At 42.1% G+C, this 21,014-nt stretch overlaps 2 protein-coding genes across 6 annotated transcripts in view; one reads left to right on the top strand and one right to left on the bottom strand.

The window, feature by feature from the left end:
• Positions 1-1,378: 1,378 nt before the first annotated feature.
• Positions 1,379-12,924, bottom strand: lrrc75ba (leucine rich repeat containing 75Ba). Its single transcript, XM_028995727.1, has 4 exons — positions 12,506-12,924; positions 11,100-11,228; positions 7,270-7,382; positions 1,379-4,771 (listed from the first exon to the last, which is right to left on the bottom strand). Exons 1-4 carry the CDS (start codon positions 12,743-12,745, stop codon positions 4,183-4,185), a joined length of 1,071 nt encoding a protein of 356 aa, XP_028851560.1. The 5' UTR covers positions 12,746-12,924; the 3' UTR covers positions 1,379-4,182.
• ggt1a (gamma-glutamyltransferase 1a) overlaps positions 3,646-21,014 on the top strand; it is a 41,051-nt gene continuing 23,682 nt past the window's right edge. For 3 of the 5 annotated variants that reach the window (XM_028995725.1, XM_028995721.1, XM_028995724.1), the window contains exons 1-4: positions 3,646-4,036; positions 19,525-19,701; positions 20,090-20,220; positions 20,427-20,516. In XM_028995725.1, the coding sequence (XP_028851558.1) occupies positions 3,984-4,036; positions 19,525-19,701; positions 20,090-20,220; positions 20,427-20,516 (451 nt within the window). In that variant the 5' untranslated portion in view covers positions 3,646-3,983. Of the gene's footprint in view, positions 4,037-19,164; positions 19,325-19,524; positions 19,702-20,089; positions 20,221-20,426; positions 20,517-21,014 lie in introns of those variants that run through there. The other 2 variants (XM_028995722.1, XM_028995723.1) reach the window with 2 other exon arrangements.

The raw sequence follows: 21,014 nt of genomic DNA, 5'->3' as shown, positions 1-21,014 counted from the left end.
GCGTCTTATTACAGCCACCTAGCGACGTGGAGTTTTATTACATCCCCTATCCCGATCTGAGCCACCAAACCACGTAGCGTCTTATTACAGCCACCTAGCGACGTGGAGTTTTATTACATCCCCTATCCCGATCTGAGCCACCAAACCACGTAGCGTCTTATTACAGCCACCTAGCGACGTGGAGTTTTATTACATCCCTTATCCCGATCCGCCGAGGTGCCCCCGTCCCCACACACTGCTCCCCGGGCGTCTTTCGCGGCTGCTCGCCAAGGGTGATGGTTAAAAGCAGAGCAGTCAACCACAGTGAATATTCAGATTGTCGGCGTGTGAGGTGTGGTGACATGTCCTGGTGTGTTGTGTTCTGCTGAAGAAGATAAAAATCTCTTCACAACAACTCATATACAGTAGCACACAGCAGGTAACAAGTAGTGGATATAATGGATAATGCTGTTTTATTACCAATAGTTTTATTATCATTCTCGCCAACCCCATTTTATGTTCTTCGTATTGTTCTGTGGACTGTTCATTTGTGTGTTCATTCCCGCCATGCACGGAATGATTCGGTGAACAAATCTTTTGAAGGAATCTTTTTATTGAACTGATTCTAAAGCTTCAGAACTGTTGTGCCCATCACCAGCACCAAGTGACGTCGAGTCTCATTACAGCCACCATGCGATGTGGAGTGTTGCGGTTCCTTCGAACCGTCGCACACCAAGTAGATCAAACTAGTGATTCTCAGAGCTATATGAAATCACACACACATTATATACTAAACACAGGGCTGTCCAACACACTAATCACTGCATTTATTTTATAACTACAATTAACGCTGCTGAGTTTAGGGGTCTGACCTGTAATTACCCTTTGATAGAGAAAAGTATATGTTGTATAAAGTATAATGTATTCAAAAGATGGATTAAACAAAGATCTTATATTACCTACAGAGAAGTAATATAGACACAAGTACAATACAAGTTGTACAATACAGGTTCTTGTTCAGAAGCCAGTGAATTTACTTTTTTGAATGAAAAACACTGTGTATATGTGTTTAGCCACAATCAAAAACAAAAAGAGTGCTAATAAAAAATGAAGATAAACACAATTTCAAAAATTGCCTCAGTCCAAATGTACAAGTGTGTACAGTCCATTTCAGTCTGCATCTTTATATACAAACAGCCATCATATAATGAATAGAGTATCACAATCAGACTTAACATTAATTGTATGAATGGTGCTTCTTTATGCTCTGGACACATGCTAACTGCTGTATAAAGTTTTCCCACCTTCACATAAGCGTACTTAGCATATGCAAATTCCATCATCCATCCATCCATCCATCCATCCATCCATTCCTAATAAAGACAAAACACCCACAAGCCGCTGTTTTCATTTTATTAATTCATATTTCATCTTAAATGACCAGAGTTGTATTTATCAGATAGACAGATCAGCTACAGCAAATGAGGGTGTGGCAGTTGCAGCAGTAGAAGATCATAATCCATATGTAGTCCATATGTTTGCTTGGTAAGTAATCTTCAAGTACTCAGTAAATGTATTTACATACAGCCTACCTCATTAACACATTAACAAGAGCAAACATAGGACGTAAGGACACAAGAAGAATACACAAACATTTTACATTTAACACTGAACACCAAACACATAAATAAGGAAACATTGTAGAGATGATGGCCATAAAGCAGCACTGCATGAGACAAACATTCACAAACTGACATATGAGCAGCCAGTCATTGACCACTTATTACAATAATATGAAGAATTGTCATCAGAGTACACTGACAATGCAGCTCTAACATCTGCCAGTCAAGGGAACTGCAAGTAGCAAAAAAAACACAAATATCAGTCTCCTAAACCTTACACCACTGACAGCTGGTTGATATGGGCCGCAACTAATCTTCTTCAATCATGCTACTTCAAGTTGCACACATCTAATAATTTGCATTATTATGTGTGTTTTATTAAACTGTAATTTGTGGGATCAGCCAGGATACCGGCCACCCAGACTGTGTTTTAAGTGATTACTTCTTGTTTCAGCAGCCAATTGTTACTAAGTTTAGATTCGTATGATTAATCACAGACTTTCATATTCAGAAGTGTTAAAATTTGCAGCTTGATAATGATTTTATTTCTTTAGATAATTTTTCATGTAAAATTAAACAAACAGCAGGCAGGTTATAGAGGATAGGTGACACTCCTGTCACACTCCTGTTATGAGAAATTGAGTTGATATCTTGACAGAGGGTGAGTAACGTGTTTTATTGCTCTCCTGGTTTGCTTTTCCAAAGTGCTCAATGTCCAGGGAACAGAACCTTAAACACCTTTTTGAAAAGTGCAAGAGTCTTTGGTAGGCTTAGCACTTCAAGATTGCCTTTTTTTGGCCCATTTTATAGTTCCTCATAATGTCAACGTCTTGTAAAAACCATGCAAATAAAAACATACTCCCTTAAAAATAATCTGCACTTTTAAGACTAATGGAAATATGTAAACCCCAGCAACTCCAGACAATAACAGCATTAACCAGATGTCAATCAAACATAATACATAGTATAAGACTGATGTAGGTACACAGCAAAAAAAGTCTATTGTAACAGTCTAAGGAAATAAATAAATATAGAAGTGCCTGCTTTGATTAATCTGTTTAGCTGGAGGCTTAGTAACTTGTGCATATTTCTTGTCTGAGATCTGGGTGTGTATTCACATTTCTATATCTTCCTCTTTCCAGTGTGAAGAAACAATTAAAAAAGCAAATTAGGTGATGCTGGACAAGTTGTCAAGTGAACAAAATTAATGCTATGATTTAACACTTTTCTTTTTATATACTTTTTCTAATATTTAGCAATGGTCAATAGAAACCCATAAAACACCCACCTTTAGAAATTTGAAAGCCAGAGGCTGATCCAACTTACACAAATTTACTCATGTGTGCACATAAACTGTTTATTCTCTATCGGAAAAAATATCTGATAACCAAAGTTTTGGACTTGATCTAACTGCTTTAAATTTATGTCTTAAGAACACTCTCCAAAAAACATCCTTCTGGCAGTACTGTCAGATTTTATGTTCAGGGATTGGCTGTATGCTTGTGCATGGTAACAAGACATATTTAAACAATATTATTTTCACAATAATGTGTTTTTTTTGTTCATTCACTGTCAATGGTTATAAGAAACTTAATAATTTATTCTCATGCATCGAATTGCGTCCTAGTAATATTGTTACTTATGTTCACACTTTAATTTGATAAATGTCATTTGGCAGTTTTATTTGATATAACATTGACACAGAATAAAGTGAATGCCATTCTTATTCAAATATTCCTGCAGCATGATTAAGCAAGAGTATATTAATAGGGGAGAGTAATAATATGGCACACGATGTACCTGCTGTCTTTGCTCATCATCAGCACACTGAAAGAGAGAGAAAACATAAATACAACAGCATAATGTTTTCTACCATTTACTACAATTACATGACAAGAGCTACGTTGGTATTCACAAGTGAACACTTTGGAAAGAGGGGGAAAAATACAAAAGTCTTGACTTAGCAGTTTTGCTGGCATCACGTGACAGTTTGTCGGTTGTGTAGTCTGTTGAGCTGGTTTCATTGCCTTTGTTTGGAGATTAACAGAGCATGCACACACACACACACACACACACGCACACACATAGACACACACACACACACACACACACACACACATACAGGGTGGAGCTAGGCCCAGTCACTGCAGAGAGACAGTTAATGTATGGTGGACAATGTTTCCACTGTAGACCATTTGGATCCAAACGCAACTTCAGCCCTGATCCATCACTCATGTCTACATCACCACAGTCCACCTGATATGTGGCAGCCTGTCCATCCAGACTTCTGATCACGGCTTTCCTTGGATTTTTGGACTACTGCTTCAAGAGAAAAAGGGAAAAAGAGAGCGCACTTGCCCAAAAGTCGCCACCTTCCCTTCAATGAACCCGCACCTCGCTTCCAGGAGGACCATCCGCCAACAACGTAAGTCACCGTAAGTTGCCTGTGTCCAGTCAACATGTGTGGGTGTGTCATGGGCTTTGATGCTTGAACGTGATGGTGCGACGCGGAAGGTGGAAGGAAGTGAGAGGGAGTGAAACTCTCTCTTATAGATCTTCTCATCTGATAGCTCCAGAGTGTTCACCTCTCACAATAGTGCAGGGTGAGGTTTGGAGACTCTTTATGATTCCCTCCTAGGCCCCATGCCTCCAGCTCCTCCTCTTCTTCACCCTCTTCCTCCTCATCCTCATCTTCTTCATAGACACTGGGCTCCTCAATGGATGTCTCCATGCGGTAGCAGTAGGGCTGGCCCTCTGTATACTCATAGATTGTTGGCAAGCTGCTTTTTAGGCTGCAGCGCCTCCTGAGGGCCACCAGGAGGGGCTGTGGCATGGTAAAGATGTCCACGTTGTTGCCCATGTCCACCCAGGCCAGACAAGAGAAGCTCTTGGGGTCTTTCAGGGCCTCGGTCAGATCCTTGACAACTGCCAGGGTGAGACGGTTGCCGTTGAGGGCCAGTGTAGTTAGTTTTGGCAGGGTGCTCATGGAGGGCAGTAGCAGCTGCAGACCTTGATCCTGAAGTTCGGTAAAGCTCAGGTCCACAGCCACCACAGCATCCCCCCAGTTCTGCAGGTAATAGGCCACATGCCTAATGTCCCGACTAGACAGGTGGATTCCTGAAAGGTCCACAGACTCACTGGACAGCTTCTTCTGAAGTGTTGTTTTCAGGCTGATGAAGAAAGAAATTAAAATCAGTAGTTGAAATACATATTATGCATATCAACTGTAAATTTAATTTCATAATTATTAATTACTTAAACACAAAACCTAGTACAATTTTATTTTGTTTGACAGACACGATAATGCTCTCAGTTCTCACTTACAAAATGTATCTGGTTTTCATGAATGCTGTTTCTTGATTTATTTTAATAAATGTTTTTGCTCTCTCCTTTTTGCTAAATGTGAAACACACACACACACACACACACACACACTTCCTTCTCTTCGCTGTAACATTTCTGTACAGTATATTGCCACTGCACTGTGCACATGAACAACATAATTGCTGGAGAATACAGTAGCTGTTTGAATGTCATTAGGTACATATTAGAATACATATTTCAAATGGCTTGTTTTGACCTGCTTGGCCATTAATCCTGCTGATGGTTGCCAGTCACTGCCTAACAAATACAAGCACATGCACTCAACACACTTAAGTGCCTCATGAACCAGGACCAACTCTCTCAAAAAAGAACAGTCCTCCATGTTTCTTAAGACAGGACCTGATATGATGATTCCCCAAAGTTGTGAAATCCATGGGCAACAAGTAATGTTTTCTTCTTGTGGTGAATCCAAGGTTCATTGATTTATTTCTTCCTCTCACGTGTGTGCCATCAAATGAATGCCTGACAGCACGTTCTCCACAATGTCTCCAGAACGTTCTCCCAAATTCTGACATTTCTGTGGTGTGGAAAAGAGGAATGATGTGTACTTTGTTTGCATTTCTGTGACTGATCTTGCTTTAAAGATGACTTTAAACTCTGGTGAGAATGTTCTCTATTCTGAGCACTATGTAACATGTCAGTAATAAAAGAACAAACCACAGAAATGAATAAAAGCATAAATCAATGACAATTCTCCCACTTCATATTATGAACAATTTTATATTCTCACCAGATCCTGGTTTCATTTCAATTAGGTGATTCACTATTCACTAGATTCACTATTTCTGAAAGCAAACCAGGAGCCCGAAACAAAGTTAGAAACATTTAGAAACTTAATTCTGTTTGTCAGTTTGCAGCTGACAGAAGAACGGCACCAAATATCCAGATAAAACAATGGAAACAGCTGCTGCATCAGTGAATACACTGCACACACAAAACCAACAGCACACATGTTCTCTCTACCTCTCTCTTGTCCTGTTTTACTACCCTGTTGGTCTGACATTTGAAAAGGAATGATGGATAATGGCCACACTGGTCTACTGACCCTCAGTTGTCACTGGCTGAAAACCCATTTTCTAAGAGGTAGAATTCATTGTAGAGACATGCACACAGTAAACTTAACACTACAGAATATTTAAATGTATAGGATAACTGTAATACCCCCTTTAACCCTTTCTTTTGATTGGTCTGAGTGCTGCTGTTCTGTGTTGCACCTATGGTGCTGGAGGACGATATTTCGTCTCACTGTGTACTATATGGATGGGATTGCAATAAAGCTGCACTAACTTAGATCAAGCTCAAAACCAGAGAAATACATAAACTAAACCTTTTTGGCAATTTCGCCAGCTTTCTTTTAAATATTGCCAGTAAAAACAGTGCCAAAGCCATTCCTGCAAAATGGAGTCTAAATGAAAAAGTAGTATAACAGGTAAACCTTCTTCAAACCTCCTTCAAACCACTTCAAAACAATCTACTGAGCCTTTTCTTTACCACACTGCTCCCCGGGCGGCTTTCATGTCTGCCCACTGCTCACTAAGGGTGAGGGTTAAAAGCAGAAGACACATTTTGTTGTATCATCCGTGTGCAACTTCATTTTACTTTACTATATCCAGCTGTTATACAATCAGTAGTTACAGGGACAGTTTCTTCCCCCAGAGAAAATCATTGTTTAGTGTCTTGTTCAGGGACCCAATGGCAGTAGGTGTGTTACCGACTGGGGACAATACAGACATACGTTTGGATACAATACAAAGCAATGTTGTATATTGTCCCTCTCTACACTTCTTATAGTTCGGAGTTACTGTTCATATATCAAATATGCTGAATTATTCATGTCTGAATTATTAATATTTAAATAAAGTAATTTCAATTTAGAATGAATACATTAATACAATCAAACCTGACATTAAACAGTTGTGCATGCTGGTGAGAAAGGTGAGAATGCTGTAAATAATTGAAGTAAATATGGAACATTTTGATGTTTTCTAATGTACTAAGATTTTTGAACTGCAAAAACTACCTATAATTATCTATACTACAATAATACATACCTATAATTAAAATAACCAATAATACCAACCTATAATTTATTGTTTGTGTTATTACTTTATTTGAAACTAAAAACTATTTCTAAATCTTAATGAATTGATCAAAATATAGAAAACTTACCAGCACTTGAGTAGCCTTCCCTCTTTTTATAATGTGAAGCAAGGTACTCAAGATATAATAAAACTGTTTAAATTATGTTTTTGTAAAAATCTTATGGTATTTTCATATAACTCACCAGGTCTGGGACTTCCTTCTGGACATGCTTTGGCGGAGCCACTTAGAATGTGGAGTCAGATGATAGATGAGCTGCCGGCAAATTTTATCTGAAGACTTCAGAGTGTCCGCATCCTGAAGGGAAGCAAAATGTTATTTAAACCTTACAGCTACAAACAATGAATACCTATTTCTAAATACCTATTGGTCGTGGTTATCTGGTGCTTTCTGGGGTGCAATGAAGAAGCCCCCGCTCCTAAATCAACATTTCCAATTTGGACAAGCCACAATAATTTTAGAGGAAAGTCAGTAAAGACAAAGAGTTTTTGGCCATAATGACGAGAGGTATGTAAAGGTGAACTGGCCGACCACCTAAACTGAGCAAATGGGGGAAGAAGGGCCTTAGGGAGGTGACAAAGAACCTGTGGATCACTCTGTCAGATGTACAGAGGAGAACCTATTAGAACCTACTACCAGTGGTTCCCAACCCCTTTCCCCTGAAGCTATCCCTGCCTGTGTCCAAGATAAGCCAGGACCACCCCCTGGCAAACTTCTGATTACGGGTCCGTTTCCTTACCCGGCCACCACTGCTCTGTAGGTCTGTCACACAATGAGAGTTCCCCAGGAAAAGAGTTCAGTGTCTGTAGCTTTAAATGCTAATGAAGAGGAGAGAGGCTGGACGAGGAGGAGAGCGGCCTATAGAAGTGAGCAGGCATTTATGGAATTTGGCGCAAACAGGAAGTCGTGCGTTTTTCCAGAAAACATTTCTGCTAATTTTTACATCTAATCACCGAGCAATTGCAATGCTTTGCACGTTTTAAGCAATAATGGTCAGTGGAAATAATGTTTTTCGGGAGGGGTGCGATATTCTCTGGATGGACAAAGCATGAGAAATGGGAGGTAACCTTTCCCCTTATGACGACATTCCAGATCCGACCATCTGAGCTGCCGCTGAACGGTGAAGCAGAATGACCAAAGCAGTCTTAGCCAGAGCCCAGACTTGAAACTGATCGAACATCTCTGGAGAGATCTTTAAATGGCTGCACCGACGCTCCCATCCAACCCGATGGTGCTTGAGAGGTGCAGCAAAGAGGAATGGTTCAAACTGGCCAAAGATAGGTGTGCCAAGCTTGTGGCATCACATTCAAAAAGTCCTGTTATTATGTTTCCTGATTGTTTTCACCTGTTTCTGCCTGTATAAAGCTGCCCTTTTTGTTTCTGTCAGGTCGTTGTTAGTGATGTTCCCTCTGTAGTTCCCTCTGTATTCACTACACTGCTCCCTCTGTAGTATAGTGAATAAGGCTGTAGCATAACAAAATGTGGACAAACTGTGGATGCATTGTATATCTGGGATTGTTTTGCCGCCGGTGGTAATGGCACACTGCAGAAAGTGGATGGAAAAGCAAAGAAGGATGATTACCTCCAAAATCTTCAACATCAAAAGCTGGATGATTGAAATTTAGAAACAACTGGCTGTTCCAACAGGACGATGACACCAAAGACACATTGAAACTGGTTGTATAAAGTATAATGCAGACTAACATTAAGCTTTATGAATGGCCTTCCCACAGCCCCAACCATTTCTCATAACCACAGTCTCGGCCCCCACCCAGCAGAGGGGGTGTGGACATCCCCAAAAGAATCAAGCATCCAAACGAATCCCAGAAGAATGCTGAGCCTATATAAGCACAGCAAAGACCCTTGTCTTCACTTGTTCAAAATTTGACTTTCTCTCTATACTACTGCTGATTTACAAAACTAACTTCACATTCCTGATTTCCATTTGCCCCTGACTCTCAATTCCTGGATTACACCTTGGCTTCTTCTGACTGCTTCATGGTAACCAACCTACTTCTGTTCGACCATGATTCTGCCTGACTGCTTCCTGTTACTGGCTCTGCTTGCGTCTGACTACGTCTCTGCTCTGTCCACGATTCTGCCCCCGCTTCAAACTCTATTGAAACCTCATCAAGAGGTCCCACTAGAATTATGCCAGATGCTACTAAAAGCATCTGGTAGAGGTGCAACTTACTATTGGGCATCCAATTAGGATGTATAAAGGATGTGGGCAGTGGAGGCCTAGGGTGTGAGGAAGCAAACTCATAATTGGAAGGTTGCGGGTCTCTTGTATGTTGCATTAACATGGTAAAAAATAAGAGCTAAATAATTAAAATAAGGGTGTTTTCATGTTTAATCCATTTCATACTTTGAAGCAAACTCAAATCGATTAGTCAGCTTTTTTTTTTTTTGCATTTATGTGGACATGACAAACTAACTCAGGCCACTTTGAAACATCATAAGGTAGTCTTGGTCCAGCTGGATTTAAGTGTGCATCACAGTTTATTTAACGCACACAAACTAACTCACTCACCTCTCTAGACAGTAGAGGTGAAATCCTGATATGATATTTTCTATGATTATTTTCATGACGATCTATATACATGATCAGTATTGCACTCGCTGAAAAACAAGCTGTGTCTCCTGGATAGAACAAAGCAAAACCCACTGATTAGCCTCTGTTTTTTTGGTGCAGGGCTGTGTCCACGATTGTTTAAGAAAAAAAAACATATTAAAAACTGACACAGACATGTTGACATGTGTAAACACGTCACACACATGTTTTCGCAGTCTGTATTTCAGAATAAATTATGCCAAGATCTCCCCTATCCACATGCAGCAGATAACTTCACTGGGTCCGAATTTCAAACCAGTGACACCTTTCACATAAACTAATATATTTAGGTCTGTTTGTGCTAATGAATACTGCTTCTGATGTCATTGGGGTTACTGTGAGGGCTTTTCAACAAATGGCTTCCACTCTCTGTCTCTGCCCATTTCATCCGTTAAACTGGTAAATGGGCGTGGCGTCACACTTTTTGCACTACATGATGTCTATGTTTTTGGTCAGGAACCTCCAGAGGCTTTTCATTAAGTAGTAACCATAGAGGATTGCATATCCAAAAGGGTTGTCAACAGGCTTGAGCCACTCCACCTTATAGACGTTCTTGGCTTTAAAGCATTTTTGCCCAAATCTCAAGGGGCATGCTGTTCAGGAATTATATCACAGTAGTGATGGACCAGGTTGGACCAGCTCTCTTTGTAATGTCCTAGTGCCCATGGATCTCTGTGATGCCCTAATGGTCATCCTTATGTGTATTCCATCTTATAAATTAGTATGATTATTGTCAATAAGCTGTTCCCATTCAGTTTTCAGTGTTATGGCCATTGTGCAAATTGTGTGATCTAACTTCCAATATGTCATGCATTTTTGCCAATTGCTTCATGTTCAATTAAAGCGCAGATCTGCTGTCTAGGGGTCATCCATGTCCAAGAGAATGGAGGCTCCAACTCAAAGTAGTGACAGAGATTTGGATGCTATACAGCAGGGTGTAGATATTTTCTGGCATAGATCGCTTCACATCACCCAACAACAAACAGATTTCATCTGCTTTTATCTCTTGACAATGTGGCTTCGTGTGGCCCTGATGCCCCCCACATACTGTCCTGGGGGTGCATTTTCATACGCCGTTCCTCTTTGCCAGCTCAGTAATAGTGAGATGTTGAGTGAACATTAGTCAGAGAGAAACCATAGTGTTAATTCAGCTAAAGGACATTAATTTACATGACCTTACAATTTGCTTACAATGAGTGTTATTAACAGATTTATAAATATTAAGTTGTCCACTCAGTATTGTCTATTAAATTTAAGTTTCACAGTGTAGGTGTATTTTTTTGTGATTGTGAGTATTTAATAAATGTTGTTTGTACTTATCTGATTATGAGTCTATGGGCTTTAAAACCTGCAGTCAGTGCAGAAAACGGTTACAAAACGGTCAGGGCAGATAGACTCACCTTCTTTAGGCACTGTATGTCCCTTGCTAGGGTAAGCAGCAACTCATGGGATATAGGATCCACCAGGTTGAGGAAAGCCGCATTTTTATACAAAATATCATTGAGAGAGGTGCCCTCCAAACCAAGGTCCTAGAGCCAAGCAAAGAAATTATTACTCAAATGAGAGCAACTTTGTAGTATTCACAATTTCCAGATCAAGTCTACAATTTTATAGCTCCCTGCCAAAAACAATTCAGCATGTATGTCACACTACCATGTCTCATGCTCTCTGAACTATTCTCTCATGTCGTCTTGAAAAATAACTCTGCTGTCAGAAAGAAAAGCTCCATTGAATTTGATATAACAAAATCACCATATAGTATAAATATGATCAGACAGAATATGGTATATGCGACTACATACCTTTACTCACAGCCAAGAGATCAAGGACCATTTTGAATATATCGTGTGGTATTTATTTTTTAATTCAACATGGACTATTTATTCATGCAGCACATGAATGAACCTCAGATTAGCGTTGACCTGCTGAGATGTTGCTTTCATGTCAGATTTCATTGACACAAGGTAACATTGTCTGGGGGTTTAAAATTAGATAGCATAGAGCAGCAACAGAACTACAGGTATGTATCACGTCTTAAAGACCACATCAGCCACAGCCATTCCCAGTCATGTGTGCTGAATATCCTCCTCATGTTCAGTCTTTGCTTTCCTGATGTTAGATTACAGCTAATGTTCCTTGATGTCTCTTTATTGATGTCTCCTTTAATTCAAACTTTAATTTACCACCCATTCAGGTTTAGGTTTGTATTTTTCAGTTTTAATGTTCTTTACCCCTGTGTTGTCTGACCCTGCCAGACTCACACATGAGTCCTTAAAGCTAACACAATGCATTCAGAAAACAGATTTTATGCATTCTTTGGTAAAATGTGAAAAATACCAGTGTTTTAACAGGCTGACATATATTTTGTCCTACTGGACACGTGATGCTTTTTAAGAAAATGGTTATTTCATTTTATTCTAGTTATTTCTTTTATTCTCAAATTATTGTGGAATTTACCATAATTAACAAATCAAGTCTGAATATTTGTCATGTGGAAGATGAAATGGGCTTAAAGTTGCTCCACCCTTGAATGGAGTTTTAAAGACCTGTCCTGGATGCTGTGTGAAACGAAAACCCTCGATAAAGTTGAGAGAAGAAGCTTCGTGGCGTGACGTCAGAGGCATTACAAGCTGTAGAAAGGTCGCTGTCTGTATCCACGACTAAATTGCACGAGAAATTAAAACAGGTCTGAATGTGATCTGCTTAGTCTGCATCTGTAGACGAGCAGTCTAGACGCTGTCTGGCCACCCTGCGTGCATCTGTTTAGCAATATTTGAGGGGATGATGATGAGATTCCTGCTGTCACCTTTCTCAGTGACCTCAACACGTCTGTCGCCTGCTCCGTCTTGCGCTCTCGGAGCAGCTTCTGGATCTCGCGGATCCACGCCACCCTTCTGACGTACGGGCTGTGGTTGGTCCTGCGGAGCAGCTTCTCCGACCTCATCATCAGGGACGTGAAGAGGAAGTCCCCGCTGCCGCCGCGGCGACGCCTGTGGGAGGAATGGTCGCTGTCCAGACTGTTGTGTCTGCTGAGGCGGGAGCCCATGTCGCTGCTGTCACCTTCAGACCGTCAGCCCAGGAAGAGCATAGCAACACGCGTGTCCTCTGTCCTCTTCAACTTCTCTTTATCACAAATAAATCAATCAACAGAAGGTTCGTTAATCCGATGATCAGTCGCCCAGTGAATCCACGAGACGCTGTTTGGGTTTCCACAGCAGCGCACCCGCCTCGCCTCGCCAACACCCAATCAGCACCCGCCTCACCGAGCCTACACCCAATCAGCACCCGCCTTGCCGAGCAAACACCCAATCAGCAGCCGGCCTCGCCGAGCCAACACCCAATCAACAGCCGGCCTCGCCGAGCCAACAGCCGGCGTGTCAGCAGCGTGTCCGTCCAGACAGATCTGTGGCCGGGCTTTACCAGACATGCACTGTCTGAGGACCTTGTCGGTTTATTGTCAGTCAAAGTGAATGTTAGTATCATTGTGAAACAATGCAGCAGGCGCCCAGGGAGCAGTGTGTGGGGACTTTACCTTGCTCAAGAGGACCTCAGTGGCACCTTGGCACCATAACGTCAATTAAAACACATATGAAACTAGCTCTTACTTCACTACAGACTAAAATAATTCACCAGCAATATCATTGCTGGCTGAATCTGAGCACTGTGTACAAGGGAACGTTTGATGAGGGAATAATAAAATCTTAGCATTACATATCTTTAACACCCAAATCTTTATAATATTCAAATTGTATGTACTTTTTATTTCTGCTCCCACATGGATTATCTTATATTTCTCTTTATATCTTATTTGTAGGCGAATATTTATTTAAGTGTATTTAAGTTAAGTATTTAAGGACCCCATTGTAGCCAATTACTGTATATAGTGTTTAAATATTTACATAATATTCAAACTTAATGAACTCTGTGTTCCAACACCCTTCGATTGGTACGAGCATTTTGAGTAACAGTAGCCATCCGGACCGGAGGTTCATGTTCATTCTGGGTTCCCCTGATTCTAGATTGTTCACACATGTGTATGCAGGTCTAAAGCTGCCCTGTTTGTGTCTGCTCTCTGTCGGGTCATTGTTTGGTGATGTTTTACCCTGTCCTGTGTTTTTTACATTAAATCCCCTGTTCATGAGTCGTGCATATGTGTCCTGCTTTTCTCGGCATGTCCTGCAACTGTGACAATAGCACTTCTGTTGGATCAAAAGGTCAGCCTGCATCAATGAGCAAAGCTAGTTGGCCAGTTGACCTGGCCACTGCAAACAAGGAATATGCTGTTTTGCAGTTTTGGAGATTTAATGACTAAACCATCACAATTAACACCTTGTCAAAGTTGTTCCCTTGCTGTGTAATATGTATCCCACCCACTGCTAGGTGGCACTATATTGTGACAGATGCTGTAATAATATCTCATCTGATTGGTGAATGTAACAGTGTAAAAGGAGGTGAGACTCTTGGCAGAGTGGTGTCAGGAGAACAACCTCTCTCTCAACCTCAGCAAAACCAAGGAGATGGTTTTGGATTTTAGGAGGCAGGATACAGCTCATCTTCCTATCTACATCGGAGGAGGTGCTGTGGAGAGGGTCAGCAGCTTCAGGCTCCTGACTCAGAACACACAGCAGAGGTCACCAAAAAGGCCCACCAATGACTCCACTTCCTCAGACACCTAAAGAAGGCTGGGGTATCCACCTCTGTCCTCACCAGCTTTTACCAACATCATGACCGTAGTTTTACCATAATCTCAGTCTAATGCTACAGTTTAAGGTTTTGGTACTAATACAGCCCTACTCCCCTTTCTTTGCTCCAGAGGTGTTACATTGTTTGGTGTGATATCCATGGCAATAATATAAAACAGTGTTTATTTGTGTGTAACCATTTGTATTTATGTCATTCAATGTAGTGCTGCACGATTAATCTAATCGCAATCGTAATCGCGATGTCAGTCTGTGTGATTACATGAACGCAAAAAGCTGCGATTTAAATGATTAGTACATGGATTGGATCGGCAACATATCCGATCCATTCTCTCAAAGTTTGCGAGTCTCACTTCAGTCGGATGTGACGTATTTGGTCACATGACTTTCGATTCGGAGACATATGGTTAGACGCCGCATGACGCACTGCATCGTACGTCAACGTCGCCGCCATATTGCGAGAGGCTGTTCAAGTCAGCCTCCAAACAACGTTTTGGCTAAACAAAGGCATTAACTATTTAGACTGTTCTTAGCTGTTTAGTTAACTTTTCTCAAACTTTGAAGGTTTCCTAAAGAAATTCACCTCTGTTTACAAATCTTAACCTTAGCTAAGCTAGCAAAGCTATGCATCCCTGAGTTCAAGTCAGCCTCCAAACAACGTTTTGGTTAAACGTAAGAACTATAATATTCAATGTTGTTTTTTAATCAAGATATACATTTCAGGCACTCTTGGGGGTTGCTAGGAGTGGCTATAGAAGCATATTAGGGTCATTCAAAGTGGCAGGCAAGAAATCTAAAGGATTTAAAGAGTGTCTGTAAAGAGCAGGGCCAAGATTTCTACTGAGGTGTGTGTTTACTAACTCAAGAAGTGCCTTACTGCTGTCCTTCCAAAAATGGTGAAGACTTATTTTCTTTGTAAGTGATCAACCATAAAAAAACAGAAGGGAATCAAAAGCACATTTAAATGCTGTGTGATCACTGCTTGCAGTTATAAACAGTGCAGTGAAATGTACTTGTATGCAAATCTCTGCAGTAAACAGTTGGGGAATAGACATTATGAGCATGATTCTATAAGAAAAACATCTCTTGGTGATGTATCATGGGTAATACCGACAATGAGTGTTCTCAGTAATGTTCTCGAGGTACCATGTTCTTATCTTGCAATGACAGTGCGGTGAATAAATATACATGCCTCTGGGAATGACCGACATGGTCCCGCAAGGCGGCCCCGGACACTCAGGCTGGCTCCTTGCCGTGGTCCCGCAAGGCCGCCCCAGACCCTCATGCTGGCTCCGTGGCGTGATCCCGCACGGCGGCCATAGACCCTCCGGCTGGCTCCCCTGTGTGGTCCCCCTTCTCTCCGGCGGCCCCGGAACCTCCGCCAACCATTCACGGCACCCCTGTCTGGTGCCTTCTGGGCACATGCAGCCCCTCTCGCTGCACATCCCTGCTGGCAGAGCGGCTAGCTTCTCTCCCTGTACCATGCAGGGAGGCTGTCCCATAATCAGAAGGTTGCCGGTTCGAATCCCGATCCGTCTAGGTGCCACTGAGCAAAGCACCGTCCCCATGCACTGCTCCCCGGGCGCCTGTCATGGCTGCCCACTGCTCACTCAGGGTGATGGATTAAAAGCAGAGGACAAATTTCACTGTGTGCACCGTGTGCTGTGCTGCTGTGTATCACAAGTGACAATCACTTCACTTCACATGCAGCCCCTCTCCCTGCACGTCTCTGGTGCCAGGGTGGGGGCTTTGCCAGACCATCCGGCTAGCCCCTTCTGCGTCCATGACGGAGTCGGACGGAACCACTGTGTCCGCTGTCAGATTTGGCTTCAGCTATCGACTGCACCTGGAGTCAATCCTGACAGATTGTAAGTCACTCTGGATAAGGGTGTCTGATAAATGCTGTAAATGTAAATGCAAATTTAGAGTAAATTAAATCAGAAAACTTTATTAAATCCTGAAGGAAATAGGTAATTCTACAACTGAACAGAGGGAAAGACATACAATGTATGTACAAGACATACAACAAGTAATGGCACTGCTGTCACTGGTGGTCCTCCCTGATTCCAGAGGACCTGGACCCGGAACCTCTGGCTGCTGTCCAGCTGTATCTTGACCTGGCAGTGTCACTGGCTCCCCGGGACACCTGTACACAGAAAACAGTGCCGATCCTTCTGGGCATGTGCAGGCCCTGTCTTTGCCCGTCCCCTGTGACACTTCCTTCATCCCTCCCTGCCACCCCCAGGGAGGTGGTCCAAGACTGCCTTGAGACCAGACTACCTAGAGACCAGTTACCAAACCACAAGGTTAACGTTTCGCGTGCAGGCCCTGCCACTGCAAGTTTCTCTTGGAGCATCCAGCTGTACTTCCTGCGTCATGTAGAGAGGCGGTCTTGGACTGCCCAAGGGCCAATAACCCACCTGTGCAGTCAGGTGATGTGCAGCCATGCCACTGAACACCCCTGTTGTTGGTGTGGGGCCATTGCCAGATCCCTCCTGACTCTGGCCTTCTTTAGTCCATTTGGGCATGCAGGCCCTATTCCTACCCATCCCGACTGAAACCTCTTGCCTTCCTGGGGACTCTTCGGAACTGAGCCCCCTTGGAGGCGCCTGGCCTCCTTAATGGTTACAGCCCAGTTGCTTCCCTGCCCCCTAACGCCGCCAAAAAAATACAGGGGAATGCCCTCCCTGGCTTGACTCAGGGGCCTGTTGTGGGTCAGGGACCTCCTCCTTGGGGTTCCTCGAGGGGTGGGCATGGGAGGATACTGATGCATGACCACAGAGACCGACAGAGGGCAGGATACAGTGCTGCTGACAGTGATGTGGTAATGGTGGTATGCAAACCTTGTGGACTCTGGATCACCAGGTGGTGGTGGTAGGCATGAACAGGGAGCAGGTAAAGATTGCCTGGAGGAGGATATGTTATCCTGAGGGCTTTAGTGCTGACACAGTGCTGCTGGCCTGTGGGGGAACATCAGTGCAGGGAGGAAATTATTCTACGAGCCATGCAGGAGAGGCAGGGTTACCTCAAGACAGGACTCTACTCTTTGCCCTTCACTGAAAACTCATCCTCGTCACTGTCTTTCTTGCTCTCATCATCCTTGCACATCAGGATGTCATGTGGATGCTGTGGGAGTTGCAAACAGTGCACTGTTCTTGTTGATAGGGAGGACCCCGATGGTGCCTTGTACTCACTTTCATTGCCATCGGGGTCCTCCGTATTGACAAGGAGACTTCACAGCAGTGCACAGAGGTCCTATCCTGACATCGTAAACCCGGTGGGATGCACATTCACCATATTCAAGGCCCACACCGCTTCCTCGCCGTGGTCACCGGCCCCTTCGTCACTCTGCCCACTCCCCTGCAGATAATGCTACTTCTGGGTGTCGTAGATCTCATTGGGAGCTCCTGGATAGTCCACCCTGCTGACACTTTCAAGCCAGGGCACGATCAGCTCCCTTGGACAGTACTCATCCAGCCATTCTGGCTGGAGCCTGCCCAGATCCCCACCAGAGGAACGCTGAGGGCTGAAACAGGGGAAACAAGGAAAAACTCAAAACAACCCAGATGTGTGTTCTGTTAAAGACAGGAACTCAAAACACAAGAGGTAAGTTAAGGGGGTCCCTGTCAAAGTGGCAGCAACATCTGAGTGCTTTGTCTTGGGTTTTATGGAGTCCTGATCCATTAAGTCTAATTGGTGTCAGCTGGGATTGATCAGGACTCCATATGTATGTGCACCTGCTGTAATTGCCCCATGGCCCCGGGGCATTACAGTTACAAAGCCTTTGCAATTGCTGTGCCCCGCCTCTGAAACCAGCTACCACTTGACATTAAATCTGCCTCTACAACCTCTGGTTTTAAATCCAGGCTTAAAACTCATCTGTTCTCTTTAGCTTTTCAGAGTTTTTCTCTTCGTGTATTTAATATAGTTTTCTTCAGCCTTACAATAATTTTTTTTAACTATCCATGTATATTACTTTGTACTTCTTGTGTATATTTGTATGTCCTTTTATGCTTGTACAGCACTTGGCAGTGGTAAAGAAGCGGACTCGTACTCAGAAGGTTGCCGGTTTGAGTCTTGAACTGCCAAGGTGCCAACGAGGTGCCACTGAGCTCCCTGGGCACCTTCCATGGCTGTACACTGCTCACCAAGAGTGGTTTGTTAAAAGCAAAGGACACATTTTGTTGTGTGCACTGTCTGCTGTGCTGTGTTTCACAACAACAATAACTTCACTTTCACTGGTGCGGTGGAATTGCTGTTAAAGTGCTCTAGAAATAAAGGTAGCTTGACTCACTTGTTGACTCACTTGACATGGGTTTGTTGAGAGAGTTTATTGTCTAAAAGGCATAATCTCGGAAGAATTGTGAATACAGGTAGATATACAAACACTCATACTGCAGAAACAAAAGAAGCCGAAGGTGACCACACATTCGAACAGGTATAGGAAGAAGAAAAAAGAATCTAATCCTACACTTTAAATTGAATATTTACTTGAAAACATCCTCATTACACAAACCCATGCAGCTTGACTTACTCCAGCATCTTGTGGTGAACTTTTTTCAGTACATTTCATTCTGAATAGCACCTTGGCTGACATGGTGGCTCATAAAAACTTGCCATTTGAACATGACCGTGGTCACTTTTTTATATCCACTGTACAGGGTGCTGTATAATTTGTCAGTGATTACACCCTGCAATCAATTCCTGACTCACTGGCACTTATCTGTCTGGTGAAACACTTTTTACCGTCTGTCTTCACAGTCTACTAATAGTATATGCGTAGTACATAGTTGTAATTATTTCTTGCTCTTATTGCTGTAAAAGTTATAAAAACAGTGACTGCACTCTAGCTGATACACACAGCAATAGCAGATAGGATTTGCAACTTTGTCAAGAGCTTGGATAGTGATTAAGTTTTTACTAAGGTAAGTAGCTTTTCATTAATTTTATAAGAAGACATACACTGTAGTGTATGTCCTAATACTTTGGACACTGACTGTTTTATGAAGTCTCCACATAATAATGTGGTGAAATCAGAAATGAAAGCATTCTGAAGAAATGAAGGTAACAACTGTTCAGATGGATGTTCTAGTAAATGTAATACTGGTGTCTCCTTCCTCTCCAGGAAAATGGTCAAAAAGTCCCTTGTTGCTGGGATGGTGGTCTTACTGGTGGCTGCATTAGGGTTTTTCTTAGGTGTATTTTTGGGGTTGGGAAACAAGCAGCTCACTGGACCATCCGACCATTTCTACTCCAAAGCAGCTGTTGCTGCAGATGCTGGAAAATGTTCAGAGATTGGCAGGTGAGACATAAGTGACAGAACCCAAGGGTAGATCAATCTTTAAACAGATGCAAAAGAGAATAAGCTATTTGAAATGTTATATACTTGGTTCTATTACTTCAATTAGTACTGGGATTATTAGGATTGTCTAGTTTCTGAAGTATATTAGCTTCTGTCCAGGTATAAATAAAATTCACTAATTTAGCTCACTCTGCAATTAATTAATTGCAAGGCTCAGACGGGCAGTGAAAAGCAGATTTATTTAATGTCGGACTGTTGGATAAAACACACTTGCCTATGAACCAGAAGACCAGTTTCAAACCCCAATTACTACCATTATGTCCCTAAGCAAGACACTTAAACCCGAGAGTCTCAAGGTGGTATATAAAAATATATTTTGGTTCAACAGAGACATCCTGAAGCGTAATGGCTCAGCGGTAGATGCCTCCATTGCTGCCCTGCTGTGTGTTGGGCTTCTTAATGCACATAGCATGGGCATTGGGGGAGGGCTTTTCTTGACCATTTACAATGCCACATCAGGTGAGTAGAACTGTTCACGTGTCTGGATGAAATAAAATGGATGGATCATTTTTTCATTAGGATGACTTTTTTTTTCATATGAATTCACATTCAGTGACCATCTATCAGTCAATCTATAGACTGATTTTTATTTTTTTGGTTACTGAAACCATTTATAGCAGCAATTCATGTAATTCAATGAATCTATGAAAGGTTCTCTTTCATAGGAAAGGTAGAGACCATTGATGCAAGAGAAACAGCACCAATGAATGCCACTGTGGACATGTTTGGTAACAACACCCAGCTGTCTCGGAAAGGTATGGCACTCTTTCTTTTTTTTAAATTGGAATTAGAGCATGAGCAATAACAATATTCTCAAGAGGTTACAAAAGAAAACAGCTCAAACAATCCTCAATCTAGACCCCAATAAAAAAAAAAAAAACATTTATACACACACACACACACACAAACACACACACACACACACAAACACATACAATAGAGGCCAAAAGTTTGGACACACCTTGTCATTCAATGTGTTTTCTATATTTTCATGACCATTTATGTTGGTAGATTCTCACTGAAGGCATCAAAACTATAAATGAACACATGTGGAGTTATGTACTTAACAAAAAAAGGTGAAATAACTGAAAACATGTTTTATATTCTAGTTTCTTCAAACTAGTTTCGAGTTTCCTTTGCTCTGATTACTGCTTTGCACACTCTTGGCATTCTCTCGATGAGCTTTAAAAGGTAGTCACCTGAAATGGTTTTCCAACAGTCTTGAAGGAGTTCCCAGAGGTGTTTAGCACTTG

This window comes from Denticeps clupeoides, chromosome 11 (genome assembly GCF_900700375.1).
Source record: "Denticeps clupeoides chromosome 11, fDenClu1.1, whole genome shotgun sequence".
NCBI lineage: Eukaryota > Metazoa > Chordata > Actinopteri > Clupeiformes > Denticipitidae > Denticeps > Denticeps clupeoides.
This window is presented reverse-complemented; position numbering and strand designations above follow the sequence as displayed.

Coding starts and splice junctions, on each gene's coding strand:
- lrrc75ba (XM_028995727.1), bottom strand. CDS start 12,745: ATGGGCTCCCGCCTCAGCAGACACAACAGTCTGGACAGCGACCATTCC. Junction 7,383..11,099: donor ACATACAGTGCCTAAAGAAG/GTGAGTCTATCT, acceptor GCTTCCCTTCAG/GATGCGGACACTCTGAAGTC. Junction 4,772..7,269: donor AGAAGGAAGTCCCAGACCTG/GTGAGTTATATG, acceptor TTTCTTCATCAG/CCTGAAAACAACACTTCAGA.